Source organism: Furipterus horrens, unplaced genomic scaffold (genome assembly GCF_987537825.1).
Source record: "Furipterus horrens unplaced genomic scaffold, mFurHor1.1.pri manual_scaffold_2, whole genome shotgun sequence".
Classification (NCBI taxonomy): Eukaryota; Metazoa; Chordata; class Mammalia; order Chiroptera; family Furipteridae; genus Furipterus; species Furipterus horrens.
Window position 1 is genome coordinate 7,950,711 of NW_028327172.1, and position 17,174 is coordinate 7,967,884.

Consider the following 17,174-nt stretch of genomic DNA (forward strand, 5'->3'; position numbering starts at 1 on the left):
TCCCCCCAACTCTTCCAGTCTTGCCCCCCATTCTCACCCTTGTAGCCTGGCTTGCTATTGAGAGAGAATGGCAAACTGGGAATTTATGCAGAGGAGCCATTCTGTTTTTACGAAGAGCAAAAGCAGTGCCTGAAAAAGGCATTAACCAGGGAAAAACATGCTGTTTTTACTGGGTTCGCTGTCGCCCAGCTCAACCAGCTCCCAAGCAGCCAAATGGAATTTTACCAATGCTAGAACAGTGCTGGTGGGCCAAGAGCAAAGGAAATGAGGGGTCATCCCCAAAGTTAGATGCCAGTGCAAGTGTCAGCCTGGAGTCACCAAGCCTAGGACAGAGACACAAAGGCAGAGGAGGCAGTGTGACCACTTAACTTCCTCCCTCCCCAGCCCCCCCCCCACCAGCTCCCCTTTTCCAAGGCCTCTATGCCCTGCCCTCCCTGCAGAGGTCATTTCTCACCTGCTAGGGCTCCCTAGTTGGCAGCTTCTTGGGGACAAAGCCATAGCCAGCTGCTTGTGATTGCCTTTGCCCTCCTGGATGGAGGTGGAACTGAAGGACTTCCCGACCCAGGATCCCGCCAGCTTAGCATCTTTCCCTGGGACCCTCTTGAGATGCTTTCATGCCTACCCCATCTGAGAATCCCTCTCCCTTGGTCGGATGAGACACCCAATGCTGGATGCGCTCCACAGAGCACCCTGTGAGCTCAGATGGTGGAGGGGCAGCCGCCACTTTTCATCCCTGGAAAATGCAGGCGAGCCTGCACTTGCCCAGAAGTCCTCTGAGAGTGCTCCGTGCTAAAGATGTTGCACCTTGACCTCTGGCCCCAGGCTGCTGCCCACACATCAACCCCAAAAGGGTCTTGTCTTCTCCTTGTCTGCCCGCGCCGCTCTGCCTGGACTGTCCAGCCTTCTCCAGACTGTGCTCACTGCAGACACAGACCCCCTCAAGTCCTGCCCGGACGGCTCCAGACTCGCCAAGTCCTGGCACTTTCTCAAACTCCATCTTTGCTTTTTGGTGACTTCTGGACTGCTTCTCCAAGGGATGGCCTTGGCAGTTATTCCCTGGATCTCCAGGAATGGGACACAGAAGGCCTGTGATGGCCAATACACCAGAGGCCAGAAGGGACCTCCATTTCCCTCTGATGGGCTGTGTGTCCAGGGACCCAGGGGAGGAAGCTCCTAAGACCCCTCCTGGCATCAAGCACGCCTAGCTGACCATGACCAACAGATGTCTTTACGAGGGGCTTCCATAAGCGTGGGTGCGATGACTAAGAACCTCCCAGCTGGGAGCCAAACCTGCCTGCACAGTCCCGAGCCAGGATGGCGACCGAGCCCTTCCCTCCGGCCTTGGTTCAGCTGGAGATGACGTGGCCATCGGAAGTCTGCCACGTCTCCGGGCCTGGGCTCCCCTCCCCTCAGCCTTCCCCCAGGTCCCCTCACGAAGTCCCGGTCACATGCCACCTCAGCAGGACTCTGCCCGGCCCCTTCTCCTTTTTTTTCTTCTGAGAACCTGCTCTGGCCCCCTGGCGAGCCGGGTCTCAGACCATGGACACCTCCCCTCCATTGCGTGCCTCCCTCCCCGCCCCCCGCCTCTACCCTCCTCTGCTCTACAGCTGTTGACAGTGCTGAAGTTTGGTTTCTCTCCTTGCAGGACCAGTTTCTTACGCTTTTTTCTTCTCTCTTTTTGTCTCTGTCTCTGTCTGTCTCTCTCCTTCCCCTCCCCGCCCCGCCCGTGGGGCCTCCTTTCACTCGGCTGGTGGGCTGCCCACCCCGGGCAGGGAAGGCCGGATGGTGGTGCTATCCTTGGTCTTAGGGCTTTCGGAACAGGATGACTTTGCCAATATCCCTGACCTGCAAAACCCAGGAACCCAGCAGAACCAGAACGCTCAGGGGGACAAGAGGTACGAGCTCAGGCGAGGGCCCGCGGCGGTGGCAGAGAAGGACGCGCAGAGAGGCTGCCCGCCTCACCGGGCTCGGCTGCTGGAAGAGGCGGCGGTGCCTTCAATGGATGCTGGAGCGGCAGGACTGCCCCCTCCCCAGCCGGCGCCCTCACACACGGCCACCCTGGTGGTGTCCCTTGGGTCTGAGGCCACTGCGGCTGTCCTGGGACCATTCTGGATCAAGCCTGCTCCCCGGGGATGCTTGCCCTCGCCCGGAGCAAGCCAGCCTGTCTGCCCCATCCTCCTGCTTGGCTCCCTCCTGCTGCCCCTCATCTTTCATCTCTGCCCTGACCCAGAAATCCCAGTTTCTCCGGTGGTTGGTGGGCGGGGGGGATGTCAGGGAAGGGGCGCCAGCCTGTTCTCCCTCATCCCCGCCACCTCAACCTCCCTCTTGCCTGGAGGTCCTACTGGGGTGATGGTCACACTCCCCGCTGCAGAGGTGTGACCAGCTACTCTGCTGATGGAAGAAGAGTCCCTGGTGGGGAGGGTCTGGGGCAGGGAAGAGGCCTGGTGACCAGAAAGAACCAGAAAGGCAGACCCTGAAGCTGAGGTACCAAGAAGAGGGAACAGGGTGAGGGGCCAAGAGCAACCTGTCACTGGGAGCCCGGCTGCTGGCCCTCAGGGCCCTGTGGGCACCAGTAATAGTCCACGTGGCCACAGCACAGGCTCAGCAGAGGGCTGGGCATTTAACCAGCCATAGCCTTGGCCCCCAGGGTCTCAGGGAAGCATCTCCTGATGCCCCTGTCTCAGGGAGGACATGGAGCATTCTCATGGGAAAGGGGACGGGGGTGCAGCTAGAGGTCCCAGGGCTCCGGCAGCATCACAAAGGCGGGGTGATCCCGCGCCTGGTCTGGCAGCCTCCTCTCACCTGGCCTTGGCCTGGGCTGGCCACACACCTGTATTCATGGGAGGAGGGCTCATCACTGTGGTCAGGTCTGCTGCTCGTCAGACCTACGCCTGCGTTGCAGGGGAACATGTGGCCCAGTGGCGGGGACTCCTGCCTCCTAGCTCTGCTTCAGCCAGGCCACAGCCCCTCCTGGGCTTTGTCCCCTTGTCTGTCCAATGAAGGATTGGACAGGGTAACCCTTTGCAGCTGAGACATGCTAAGTTTCTAACGAGGGAACAGGCCCTCAGCCGGGGGCACTTGTCAGATCCTGTCAGCCAGGCAGGGATCCTGACGCTTGCTCATTAAGAGGCCCTTAGGTACAGGAAGGGGCTGTCCCAAGCTGCTGCCAGGGGCCTGTGGGTTAGGGGAGGATAGGCTGAGTTAGCCAGCTGACTGGCCTGCCCCTCCGGTGGCTTCTGGAGACCAGCCCTCTCCTGTCCTCCCCGTCTACGTCCACAGTTGCATGTCTGTGGTGGGCAAAGGCGGAAGTTCCCTATGGGGTGGGAGGGGAGGGCCGGACCAGCTCTTTCACTGAGTGACAGATGGTGTCACACCCTGAGCCCAAGCCCTGGGGTACAGGAGGAACAGAGCCTGCCACCCCGCAACTCACCTGGCGCTACAGGAGTCCCAGCTTCCTGGGCTGGGGCCACAGAGTGGGGCCACACGCAGGCCCGAGGGCCGTGGGGAAAGGGCCAGGAGCGGGGCAGAAGCCCCCCAAAAGCCGAGCACCCGAGCCCTTGCCTGGAAAGGTGTGAAGCGTGAGGGAGCAGATGCAGGCTGGAAACGAGATTTCACGTCACCCATGTGTTAATTAACTGCCTCCATTTTCATCCATAGCCTATTTTTACCTCTTTGCCACTTAGGCCTCACTCCATAGTTTAAGACTACCATCCCTTCTGATCATTGCATCAGCTATCCCCTGCCTTCCTGGGAAAGGTGGGTGTGCAGGTGGGGGCCAGGGCCCTCCCTGGGACCCAGCTTGACTTTCCGAAGGATCCATGCCATTCTCACCTGCTCACACCCATCCATCCTGGGCACTCATTTCTCATGGCCTCTGGGGTGTTTTCAAGGGAGTCCAGAATCCAGCACTTTCCCCATCCCGAGCTTGGTGCTGGCACCACCCACTGGGCACCAGGCGCCTCAGGGCTTCAGCTCTGTGGGCTCCTGGCTCCTTAGACCTTGGAGTGTTAGGCTTAGGTTCAACTGTCCCTTCCTATTCAGTGTCTGCCTCCAGACCCAGTCCCCCCCTTTCCATCTAGTCTCCTGGGTAAGGGGTGGGAGGCCCTTGGCTGGTGTTGGGGAGGACTTTCTGCGCCCAGGGTCTGTTAGCATGAGGCTCCAGGGAGACAGGAGGACCCTGGGAGGAGGAGCAGCCCCCCCAGGTCCCAAGAGAAATGGGGGTGCATCTAGCAAGGAAGTTGAAAATGGAAGGGTTGGTCACTGTCCCTTCTCGCAGGATTCCATGCAGGATCCCCCAACCCCTGGGCCTCAGCACAATGGGCCCCAAGGACTTCAGAATGCTCTTGGGCCCAGGAGGGAGGAAGGGAGGGAGGCCAAGGCTGTCCCTGGCTCCTGCGCCCTGCATTACACCTTCACCCATCTGCCCTGCACCCATCCCGCCTCACGCTCTCAGCCATCCCTTTCACCACTGCTTCTTGGGATCCAAATGGTTTCCACCATGGCCCCACCCCTACCCGAGTGGGCCAGGGGCCAGGCCAGGACCTGACCACCCGCATCGCTCTCCTTGCCCCAAAGTCGCCATGTTTCTCCTGTTGCGGTGTGTGTCCCCCGCCTCCTCTGCCTCCTCTCGGCCGCCTCGCTCCTCCTGTCCCCTTGTGCACCTGCAGCCTTCTTCACTTGTCTCTGACTAACCTTTCTTGGCCTCTCTCTCCCCCATTCTTCCTCCCATCTGCTCCTCACAGGGATGCCCCTGGGCCAGCGACGGGCCCCTCCGCCTCTCCCTCTGCCTCTCTGTGCACTCGTCTCTCTGTCTCTCTCTGTCCTGTGACCTCCAATAGCTTCGGTGGCGCTGACCATCTCTTCCCAGGCTGCTTTGCAGCTGTGCTGATGCAGTGGTGTGGCCAGAATAACTCTGACTTTCTCATACCTTCAGCAGTCAGTCTCTGCTCTCCTCCTCTACCCCTCTATTTTTAACCTGACTTTACCTCTCCAGCTATTTCAGTCTCCTCTTCCTCCCCGTGCCTGCCTGCGTGAGCACGTGTCCACGTGTGTGTCCGTATGTCCGCCCATGTGTGTTCGTGTGCGTGCGTGCTCTGCTGGCCACGCCTCTGGGAGGGGCACCCTCGTGTCCCGCCCCCCCGGGTTGGATGGGGCTGTTTCCGTGTTGTCCAGGCAAGGCCAAGTTCTCACAGCAGGTGCGCCATGCACCTGATTTCTCAGAGTGTCTGTCCCTGAGACTGCTCCCTGCTTTTCTGTCTCAGTTTGTCCCAATTCACCAGCACACCTTGGCATGCTTGGGTCTCCCCAGGTGTGTTTCCTTTTGGGCTCAAAGTGTGTGCATCCCTGGATGTACGTCACCTCGCTGCTCTGGTTGACCTGCCTGTCGCCTGTGCCATCCTCTCCCTGTTTCCTGGGTGTCAGTTGGGCTTATGTGCACGTGAGTGTGTGTGCGTGTGCGCACGAGCACCCTGCTGTTGGGTTCTGGTGTCTCCCTTCCAGGACCTGGCATATCCCGTGCATGTCTGTCTGTGCCTGTCATGGCCAGTTGTGTGCTGGTGGCTGGTCCATACCAAGGGCCATGGCTTGTGTCCAGCCTGTGTGGTCTCCACGTCTGGCTCTGGTTCTCTCAAAGCTGACCTACTGCAGCCCGTTCCGAGCCCCGTGCTGCCAGTCTCCTGCCTGCCCCACCTCTCCTCCTCGTGGGACATTCCAAGCTGGTCCCTGGACAGGCTTTTAGTCCCCCTTCTCAAGCCCCAGCTAGATGGAGCCTGGGCTCACCACCCAGCTGCTGGGCCAGAGAGTCTGGCTCCCTGGAAACAGCACGGAGTTGGGTGGCAGAGAGGGCCTCTCATGGAACAGTCAGATCTGGGGATTCTCGGTGGTACCCCATCTTTCTCTGACCCTGAGGGAGAGCCTTCTCAAATGTGCAGTCCTCAAGAGTGGGTAAGGGTGGGGACTGGAGCGCTCAGGGGTAACAACTTACCCTACCCAAGGGGTGGCTATTTAAATGAGTTTTAAGTCAAACCATGAGAAATTCAGTTCTCTGTTGCTCGGGCCACATTCACACGCTCAGCAGCCACACGTGCACAGCACAGTTAATAGGACACTCCTGTCATCATAGAATGTGCTACTGGACAGAGCTGTGCGGACAGCGGTCCTGACCGCACCTGGTCAGTCTCGTGCCTGAAGGGCACCTGTGTTCTCGCTGAGCCTGAACAAACACAGGTGGGGCGTCCCGTCCGGGAGATAGGCACTCTGGGGGTGTTTACAGAAGGTAATGATGTGGAGAGGCAGCCTGGACACGCCACCCTGGAGCCTCTCCTCCCAGGCTGGGGTGAGCAGGGATGCAGGGGGCCTCTGGGGAGGGAGGCGTGCTCAGGGACCACCACGCAAGCTGTGCCTGAAGGGTGGGGTTTTTCTGGGGAACAGGTGGAGGGTGACTACCCCCCAAAAAAACAGCATCTACAGGGGGCAGTCAAGGCAGATCACACTGGAATAGGTGAGGGGATGGGAACCAGGCCTCGCTGTGGACGAGAGCGCAGTTCCTACTGGCCTGCGGGAGGTGGCAGCTGCTTGGGTCTCAGAGAAGGTCCCGCAGCCACCCAGGCCCATGGTGCCCCACCCTGCCCTCCTCCAGTTACGCTCACTCGGACTCCCCCGGCCCCCAGGTTGCCTGCAGGAGGGAAGGCGGTGAACACCGCTCCGGTGCCCAGCCAGACACCTCACGATGAGTCTGACCGTCGGACTGAGCCACGCTCCTCTGTTTCGGACCTCGTCAACTCCCTCACCAGTGAGATGCTTATGGTGAGAAGGGCCAGAGGCCTGGGCGCCACGCAGGAGCTGGGCCAGGGGACCTGGGGGCATGGGGAGGAGTGCGTGCGGGAACTGGGGACAGCGTCGGAGTTGTCCAGTCAGGTGAGGGAGCCAGCGTGGTGACCAGCTCTTTCGTCAAAGCAGGCTCTCATGCCTCAGTTTCCTCACTTGTCAAGTGAGAATAAGAACACCCATCCTCCACCAGTCTCTTTCTGCGTTGAACCGGGGCCTAAGAAAACCTTCCCACAGGAGATACCTTTATGGTCCTCGAAGGGAAGGCGAGTGGACAGGGGACCTGGGACAGAAGCTGTCTCCTTTCTCTGAGTGGCATCCCATTGGATGGAGGTCTGAGGCAGAGCGCCCTGTGGAGCCCGTCTCCTATAAGCATCCCAGAGACCTTCCCCAGCCCCCATTGCTGGGGCACCAGCGGGGGTCCAACGCAGACAGGAGAGCAGACACCGCCCTGGTCCTGATCCCTGTGAGGGGACGACTGTTCTGGGGTTTTCCTGTCCACACCCCACCAGGATCCCAGCCCTGTGGTTCTGGGGCATTTTTCACCAGGGCTTCACGCTGCGCCCCCTGGTGGCAGCACCAACAAGTCACAACCATTTGCCCTGCCTGTTTTCCAAAGGCCTGAGATCTGCAGGCAGGAGTCAGTCAGTCCAACCTTTGGCAGCTCAGAAGCCCCAGGAAAGCTTGGGGCGGGTGTGAGGGTGGGCAGCCAGTGCCAGCTGTGTTCCTACTGGACATGACATGGGACATGTCAGTTCCCCTCCCTGGACTAGGCCCCTTCCCCACCTCCCTCCCACAGAGAGGAGGAAGGGGCTTGGTGGGCTCTCAGACCCTCACCGGTGCTGACAGCATTCAGCTTAGGGTTCCCTTGCCCACTGCCTTGGCACCACAGCCCCCACCCTCCCTGAGGCCCCAGGAGCCCCTAGGTCCACCCCTTTGCCATTTAGGGTTCTGGCTGGCCTAACCATCCACCCTCGCCTGCCCTTTCTAGCCCCGCCCAGGGATCTTGGTAAAGTGCAGATCCCCGGTCCTCAGGCCCGAGGTGGGCCTAAGGGTCCATATTCCCCTTGGGTGCAGATTAGAGCATCAGATTCCCCCTGTTTCACATCTGGTCTCCCTAGGGCCTCCTCACCTTTCCCCTTTGCCCCGCCCTGCAGGCCCTTGCATGCCGGGCTCTCCATGGCCATATATCTGTCCCAACCGTGTAGGTGGTTCGGCTGTCTCCTCTGCACAGGCTGTCACCATAGTCCGTCCTGTCTTCCCGCACATTCTCTTAATTGGCTATAGTTCCCGGTACCCAGGCTCCCAGAAGGGACAGCCCTTTCCCAGCCAGCTGCCTGCCCCTTGCAGCTCCCCAGAAGGGGCGGCCAGCTCAGGCAGAGGAGGAAGTGCAGGCCTCAGTGCCCCTCACAGGCTCAGCGGCCCCTCAGAGGCAGGCAGGCGGCCCGAATTGCCCAGCCCTAGGCCAAAGGCATGTCATTAGCACCAGTGGTGAAGATGAGCAGGACAGAAGTAAACCTCTAGCTGATCTCCCGGCCCCAGGCTGTCAGACGCTGGGGGTCAGGGGAAGGAGCAGGGCACCCACGGCTGGCCAGAGGAAGGGTCAGGAGGGAAGCTGGGCCACACCCCCATCCAAATCTGAGTCACCCAGCCCTAGCATTGCCCAGGTGCTTTTGGATGTTTCTACTGGAGCAGGGGCTCAGGGAGCACCTCCCTGGGGGTGTGGTGGGGGTGGCCAGCTCAGTTGCCATGGAAACAGCTTCTGGAGCTGCCCCAGCTGGTTAATTAGGGCTGGAGGGCTGGGAACGGGCACAAAACCACTGCCTGCTTCCATGGTGAAGCCCACTTGCCCCCCGCCTCCAGCCCATCTTGTTTGGGAGCCAAGGGCCAAGTGACCAGAGAGAACTCAGATGGGGCTAGAGCCACCTGGACTCCGGTCACCAGGGACTCCACCCCAACTTTTGGAGGAAGGGGAAAGGACAAGAGGTCTTTGCAGGCCCCAGGGCAGCAGTGGCAGGGCCAGAATGCAGAGCAGCACTGTGGAAGGGACCTGGACCCATTTAACCCTCCAGGATCCCCGAGAGCTGGGTCTCACAGTCCCATTCTGCAGATGCAGAAACTGGGTTCAGGGCGGGGCTGGAGAGGGAGGGAGCACCAGGGGGAAACTGGATTTGGGTAGGGAAGCCACACTCTCAGGGGACCGGGGTGGAGCTTGTAGGGATGCCTGGATCGGGGCGGGGGCCACTGGAGGGACCTTCTTCCACTGTGAGGATCTGAGTGTAACAGTGAGGACAGCTGGAAGGGCACTCCTGGTAGCTGGCACTGACCTGGGTTTGAGCTTCCACTGACCATATAGTCACAGGTGACTTGAAGCAAGTTAGGAATCTATCTGCGCCCCAAACCAACTGGAATAGAGCTGTACCTGCCTCCTCGGGATATCGTTGGGAGCGTGAGAGTTAAGCACTCGGCACAGGGCAGGGCCAGGCACGGGGCAGTTCCTATTACTTGTGTGACTTAGATGCTTCTCACCTGGGGCAGGTGAGTCCTCACTGGCTTGGGGGGAAGTCCCAACCCTGCCCTGGGATGTGGACCTGCTTCGGTGGAAAAGCAGGCTTTCAAGTCAGAGGGTTCACATTGTCGTGCAGCCTTGGGTGTGTGACTCAAGCCCTCTGAGCCAGTCCCCTTGGCTAGAGAGGTGGTACCTGCTTCGCCCGCCATTCTCAGGGCTCAGTAGGAAGGTGATATAAGAGTCTTCTGCCGTGGTAGATGCGCACTATACACATTCTTATCACCTGTATCATTTAGTATTTTGGAGCGTGGGCCACCTCTCTAGGAGGAACAAGGGCCACGTGGACCCTCTGGGTTTGGGGTAGGGTCTGGGGTGGGACTCAGGTGGCCGGGAGTGGGCAGTATTCTGAAACCTACCCAGATATTCCCAATGAGCAGCCACAGCTGAGAAGACTCGCTTGGGAGACCCGCCCCCAGTTGCTTCCTGTTTCAGCATCAGCCTGGGAATGGGACGCCCATGCTACCTTCCATGTACCTGTCAGTGGCTGGGTCAGCCCAAGTGGCAGCCCTGAGGGAGGGGGGCGGAATCAGGTGTGGTCCTCAGCACAGTGTGCGGTACAGTCTTCTGAGGCCTCTTTTAAACAACACTGCTGCCCACCCCCCAGGTCCACCGACCCCATCACATCAGGCTCCCAGAACCTCAGGCCTGGGAATCTGTGTTCTTAGTGTTCCTGCCTTATACAAGTAGGGGTCACTTCTGAAAACTCGCCTCTCTCGTTTTGTGACTCACATCTTCCTCAGAACTCCAGAGTCACTTTCCAAAGAAATATCATGGTCCATTCTTTGGAGATATGAACAATCCCCCTCACTGTTTGGTAGCCCAGGTTTTTGTGCTGGTATATTTCACAAAACACACAAAAATGCCCTGCAGGGCTGTGGGAGGCTGGGAAGCTGGAGGAGGGACCTGGGACCCCGGGCAATCCAGCTCAGTGATGACCAGAGGAGACGAGGGTGGCCTGTGTTGGAGCAGAGAGGACAGCAGACCCGGTGTGTCCGGGGAGGCTGGTGAGTGAGCTGTGCACTGCCCTGCGGTTCAGGAGACAGAGGCTGTCCCGGCTCTGCCCTCCCTCCCTGTGCGGCCCTGTCTGACACTTGCCCTCTGTCTGAACATCCTCACCTAGCTGCGAGTGTGGGACAGGCCCCACCAGCCCCACGTGGTGACAGAGGGACAGTGCGGCTCTCAGCAGCTGGCATGGCCTTGTTGGGCACAGAGAGGCCTCCTGACTGTGCTGGGCTGCAGTGGGGCCTGTAGGGAAGCAGAATCCACGCCAATCCTGCCGGCCTCTCCCCCACCCCCAGCTCTCCCCAGGCTCCGAGGAGGACGAGGCCCATGAGGGCTGCAGCCGAGAGAACCTGGGCCGGATCCAGTTCAGTGTCGGCTACAACTTCCAGGAGTCCACGCTCACCGTGAAGATCATGAAGGCCCAGGAGCTGCCGGCAAAGGACTTCAGCGGCACCAGCGACCCCTTCGTCAAGATCTACCTGCTGCCAGACAAGAAGCACAAGCTGGAGACCAAGGTGAAGAGGAAGAACCTGAATCCCCACTGGAACGAGACCTTCCTCTTTGAAGGTGAGGTTGGGGCTGCCCCTGCCCACCCAGAGCCTCTCTTACCCTCCACAATTGCCCCACACAGCCACATATCTGTACACACATGACCATAGGCACCAATGCACATGTATAGACACACACACACACAAGGCCCACACAACATGTCTTGCCAGGTTAACCTGTTGCATTTTGTATCTACCTGAGATTAGGTTATTGCCTGAGTGGAGCTGGCATCATAGCCAGAGGCTCAGGAGGAAAGCTGGGCCACCATCGGGCCTTCAGCTCAAACACAGAACTCATCCTGAGCAGGGCAGGAAGGAAGGGAGGCACCCACAGGATCCAGAGGTGGAGCATGGAGCGGTTAAGAGCACAGGTTATGGCCCAGGCTTCCTGAGTTTGAATCCCAGTTCTGCCACTTACTAGCTGTGTGACCTGGAGCAAGTTCCTGGGCCTCTCTGTGCCTTGGTTTCAAATCAGTGAATCAGCAAAAGCACTTAACAACAGTGCCCTCCAGGTGCACAGGAACAATGGCTCTGAACTGTGCCCCTGGGAGAGGCAAATGTCCTTCCTCTCTCCTGCAGGCACTTCTTTATCTCTTATCTCTGAGGATTCAAGGTAACCAGGAAGCTGGTGTGTGATCAGGGAGTGATTTCTGTCCCAGGCCCTTTGGGTGCCCAGACCTGACTTAGAGAAGCCATAACCCTTCCCCAACAGCCTCATTCAACCAGTGAGAACAAATCCGGGTGCCCTGGCTCTCCAGAACCTTCAGTGTGCACCCCACCCCTTCTGCAAGGCGGTGGCCAGCTCACCCACTACATAAACCACTGAGGGTGAGCTAGTAGGGGCTCCTGTGTTTCTGGTCCCTCCTCCTCCCCAGGTGAGCGTGGGGGTTGGTTTAGAGATGGTGCAACCAGCAAGAGGCTCAGCCGTCCGGAGGTATATGGAGCAGTTAGTGGGGAAGGTTTATGGGCAGAGCCTTCCGTAGACATTCATCCAGCATGAAGTCCGAGCCTGGCACTTTCCTGGGTACTGGGGGTGCAGAACAGAATTATGGCCCTCACGGCACTCCTGGTCTGGTGGAGGACGGAGCTGAGTAAATAATTGAGCCATGTACTGTATGACAGGTGCTGCAGGAACCCAGTATGGGCTCCCCTTGGTGATGTTGAAGAATATTTCCCAGAACAAGGGCCATTCAAGATGGGTTGTGATGAATGAATAGGAGTTTGCCAAATAGGAGACTGCCTCCTCTGGCGTTGAAGAGAGCTAACTCGGGTGCCAGGACCTCTTGGAACCTCCAACATTTCCAGAACACTTATGCATTTCACCTGAATAGATGCCAAGCACCATCTGGCAAGGTCCCTGGGGTACTCCAAGATGAGCCAGACAGATATAGTTCCCCTCAATATGAGGCTGGAGATTCAAGGATTCAAGGAACGTAAGATTTCATCTTCTAGTGCACCTGCTCCTGTCAGAGGCTTCTCTGTGCTTCCAGCGTCTCTGGCTGAAGGTGCTAGAATCTTCCAGAGCCCCTCGTCTCCATCAGTCAGGCGAAGATGTTGTGTCCTCCCTCCTTCCTGCTCATACCCTGCTTCAGGATCTGACCCCCTCAGGCCTCTGGTTGGTCTGTGCCCCCTGCACCTCCCAGGCGACCCCTCCCCGCAAGGGCCAACAAGTCCAGCTTCAGACCTTCCCCGGGCTTCCTAGTACCTTGTCTGTCCCATCCGTGCTCCTTCCCCTGGCTCTCCCTGGCCACAGCTCCCCTCCACCCGGCTCACTCTTGCTGCTCCAGCAAGCCATTTCACCGGCACTTACTTGTTCAATTATTGATTCACTTAACAAATATTTATCGAGTGCCTACTACGTGCCAGAAACAGTGTTAGATGCTGGGATCCAGTGGCTGAGGACAGAGATACCTTCCTGGAAATCCGAGCCTAGTGAGAGAGTCAGACTCAAGGAAACAGATTAATCTCTATTACAGCTTGTGATATGAGCTGCAAAAGGAAAGTGCTAGAGGGTAGGACAGGGGATCTGACCCCATCTGGGATGTCAGGAATGAAAGCAGAGACTGCAGTGGCGGGGGCCAGCTTGGGCTGCCCAGCGGGAGGGGCAGGGAAGGAGGCCCATGTGGCTGGAGCCCCGTCATTGAGTGAAGAGCGGTCACAAGACCAGCTGGGCGAGGACAGCGGGCCAAGTTGTGGAAGCGGCCTCAGCGCACGGCTTTTATTCTAAGTGCCCTGGGAGCCACTGAAAGGCTTTAAGCAAGAGTATTATGAGGCGATTTCTATTTTTAAAAGCTCACTCTGGCCGCTCTGTGGAGAATGGACGGCAGGAGAAAGTGAGCAAATGGGGAGGGTGGTCTGGAGACTCTTGTGACTGTCTAGGCAAGAGACGCCAGTGGCTTGGAGGAGGGAGGTGACCGTGGAGAAGAGGGCAGCTGTGGGACCTGTTGAAGGTCAGAAGGACGGGTGGATGCGCTGGGAGGATGCAAAGGGGAAGCGCGGAGTCCTGTGAGGTGCACCCACTCCGACTCCTGCGCCTTTGCCATTTCCTTCTGCCGAGTCCTCTGGGTCTCCTGTCTGGCAGCCCTGCCCACCTCCGGCAGGGCCGCTGGCCCGGACTTGCCTCAGGACAGTCGGCAGTGGCAAGGGGACTGCAGTCCTGTCACCGAGGCGGATACATGATGAATGAGCAAATGAATGGTGGTCCCGGTTCTGCTCTGGATTGTCTGTGGGACTCTGGGCAAGTGATAGAAGCTATCCGAACCTCAGTCTCCTTATCTGTAGAAAGGACAGGAGATCACCCACCTCGGAGAATTGTTGCAAGGAACAGATGAGACAGCTCTTGCTAAGGCTTCATGGAGGCCTGAACGTGGGTGTGGCCTGCTGAGCTGGGTGGGGTGGCAGCCTGGGGGGACAGGTCTACCCTGCTCCTCACCGGCCTTCCTGCCCAGGAGCATTGCCCCGCCCAGGCCCCAGGGGGCCCCTCTGTCCCAGTGTTCACCTGCGCTGTCTGTCCCTCAGGTTTCCCCTACGAAAAGGTGGTGCAGAGGGTCCTCTACCTCCAGGTCCTGGACTATGACCGCTTCAGCCGCAACGACCCCATTGGGGAGGTGTCCATCCCCCTCAACAAGGTGGACCTGACCCAGATGCAGACCTTCTGGAAGGATCTGAAGCCATGCAGCGATGGGAGTGTAAGGCCCCAGCTGCGGGTGCCCGGTGGGGGCTAGTGGACAGGACTGACAGACCCAGCCGAGTCCCCCCACCCCCCCGGCCTCAGGAAGGGTGGGAATTCTGTAAGGAGGGTGCAGGTGGGCAGCTCCCATGGGGCTGAGTTCCCACCAGCTGTCTCAGTACTGAGGCCTGGCACTTGGGGGGACTCACTTGAGCTGTGGTAACGAATCTGGAGCTCTGTTTATGGAGGGGGTGGGGGGCAGCACACAGACCGAGCGTGGCTGAGGTGATAGACGGAGGGTATAAGCACCCAGGTCAGAGCAGGGGGGCCCTGGGACCAGCCAGAGGACTCAATAACCCTTCCCGCCCCTGGTCCCCACACCCCTCCTGTTCTCCCTTTGAGGGGAGCTGAGGGGAATGGCCCAGCCTCACCCCTCCCCTTGTCCTTCCCAGGGGAGCCGAGGGGAGCTGCTCTTGTCTCTCTGCTACAACCCCTCTGCCAACTCCATCATCGTGAACATCATCAAAGCCCGGAACCTCAAAGCCATGGACATCGGGGGCACATCAGGTTCTGGGGCTTCTTGAGGCAGAGGGCGGATGGGCCGGGGAGGTTCTGGGGACACGGGTGTCATGCTGGGCACGGACAGCAAGGTCCATGCTGTTGCCATCATCCCCGACTTCCACAGCCCACCCCCCACCTCCAGTCTCAACCCCTGGGTGGTCCCCTTGGGGGCAGCCTCTGGGTCAGCGTCCTCTGAGGCTCTGTCCTTCCCACAATCATGAGGAAGGGGACACAGTGGCAGGGAGACCTGGCTTCTGGCCCCAGCTCCGACACTGCTTGTCTGTGCCCTGGGTGAGACCTGGCCTCTCTGGGGCTCAGTTCCCTAGTTCTTGTTCACAGGAGGGCAACAGTGATGGCTAAGGTCCCTCCCAGCTCCTCCATCCACTGACGTCCCCACCCCCCTCTCTCTTGGGGCTTTCCTGGTGCTCTGCAGAAAGCAGCAGCCCCTCCGGCCCCAGCTCCACCCATGGAGGGAGGAGGGTATCCTGGAAAGCTGCCCACCGCCCCGCTGACCCTTCCCCTCCTCCTTCCCAGACCCCTACGTGAAGGTGTGGCTGATGTACAAGGACAAGCGGGTGGAGAAGAAGAAGACCGTGACGATGAAGAGGAACCTGAACCCCATCTTCAATGAGTCCTTTGCCTTCGATATCCCCACGGAGAAGCTGAGGGAGACGACCATCATCATCACTGTCATGGACAAGGACAGGCTCAGCCGCAATGACGTCATCGGCAAGGTAGGGGGCGCACTAGCTGGCGCCCGCAAGGGTCTGTCCTTACAAGAAGCAGGAGGGATAGTGGGCGAGCCCAGGGCTGGACAGCGGGAGAGATAGGGTCAGTCCCTTCCCGCCTCTGGACCTCTGGAGATGAGGGGATTGGGCAGGACTCTCCCTCAGTGTCGTGCTGTGGATCTGTCAGCTGAGACAGACTGCTGGAAGTCAGGGACAAAAGGAAATGGGAGGAGGAATCACCCAGGATCCCAAGACCTTCAGGGTAAGGACCTCAGAGCAATGCCACCCAGGGTCCCATCTGCAGAGGGTAAACTACGTGGGGCAGTGTGGGAAGCTGCAATCAGGCTCCAAAAACCTGGCTTTGCTTCCCATCTCATCTGCTGTGTGACCTTGGGCAAGTCACTTGCCTCTCGGAACTTCAGCACACTCATCTGTAAAATGGAGCTGCTCATACGGACCTGACAGCACTTCACAGGGTGGTGTAAGAATGGCCTGAGAGAAGTAGATGTTCTCCGCGTATAGAACGGCCTCTCCTCATCATATATTAGCCAAAAAATTGCCGTGTGGCCTTGAATTTTTCCAGGATGTGCTTCTGGGACGCACACCCTTCCGTTTTTCCGCTTTGAAACATCTGTTCCTGTGTTTCTTTAGGATTTAGTGTTAAGTGTGTGGGTTTGCGAGTCAGACTGTCCAGGTCCAGGTCCCAGCTGTACCTATTAACAGTTATAACGTTTCTGAGCCTCATTTCCCCTCTTAAAATGAGAAAGACAGTCCCAGGATTCAATAACAGGTGAGAGGCTTAGCACAGTACTTGGGACGTGTATAGTAGCTTCTATTATCTTAAAAGTTATTTTTGAAACGTCCCTACTGGGCACATATGTGCTCGTTCAGACATGGAGGTCTGACCAGGAACCGTGCAGGATGCCAGTGATCGGGGCAGGCAGAGAGGAAGGGTAGATGCCTCCAGGAGCCAGCGAGGGCAGCCAATGGATGACCCAGGGCATCGCCCTGTGTGGGGGAAACAGAAAGGGCCCCCGCTGGGAGGGGGGCCGAGGTGGAGGCACCCCTCAGACAGAAGGGAATGGAGAATGCAGCTACGGGGTTGAGGGAAGTAGCTGCCTCAGGGAGGAGTACCGGGCCTGCCTGCCATCGAGCAAGGGCCAGGGAGCACAGCTGGTTGACCTGTGGCCACAGGTGAGACAGTTCCCCAGGATATGACGTCACTCATATTCCGGTGCGGCTGTGTGTTCTGAGTGGGCTGGGGCCTGCTTAGCCCCTCCTTGACCAGCGCAGGCCAAGGGCTAAGGGCCAAGTAACTATTATCTACTTCTAAGCTTTTCTGAAGCTTAGCCTTTTGCAGCAGGGAGTTCCTTAGATACCAATTATAGCTCCTTTGGAAACAGCCCTGCGTTCTGTTGGCTGAAGTAAGGTGGAGCTGAGTTTGTTCTGACTTTGGCCTGGTAGCTCAGAGAGCTCTATAGCCAGCCACCCGCACAAGCTGGGGGTCATGTGTGCAGCCCACGAGGCTGCGATCCCCTAACCCAGAGGCCGGCGGGATCAGGCTGGTAGTGTAGAGCCCAAGATGGGGGTTTAAATCCCTCAGCATCACTTATAGATTCTGTGGCTATGGGTAAGTCTCTTAACTCTCTGCACCTTAGTTACTCCATCTGTAAAATCAGGATAATACGCCTGCTTCACAGGTCAGGATTTGACGATCTGTGTGTGAAAAGCACCCCCCGCTCAGTTCCTGGTGTGTAGTAAGTGCCCCAGAG

General features: G+C 58.6%; 1 protein-coding gene across 2 annotated transcripts in view; it reads left to right on the forward strand.

Moving 5' to 3' along the window:
* Positions 1-17,174, forward strand: part of SYT7 (synaptotagmin 7) — a 64,691-nt gene that overhangs the window by 46,333 nt on the left and 1,184 nt on the right. Inside the window, exons 7-12 of one of the 2 annotated variants that reach the window (XM_090260587.1) lie at positions 1,773-1,895; positions 6,669-6,804; positions 10,693-10,963; positions 13,963-14,132; positions 14,566-14,680; positions 15,209-15,408. In XM_090260587.1, coding sequence (XP_090116713.1) covers positions 1,773-1,895; positions 6,669-6,804; positions 10,693-10,963; positions 13,963-14,132; positions 14,566-14,680; positions 15,209-15,408 — 1,015 coding nt within the window. The remainder of the gene's footprint in view (positions 1-1,772; positions 1,896-6,668; positions 6,805-10,692; positions 10,964-13,962; positions 14,133-14,565; positions 14,681-15,208; positions 15,409-17,174) is intronic. The other variant, XM_090260595.1, reaches the window with a different exon arrangement.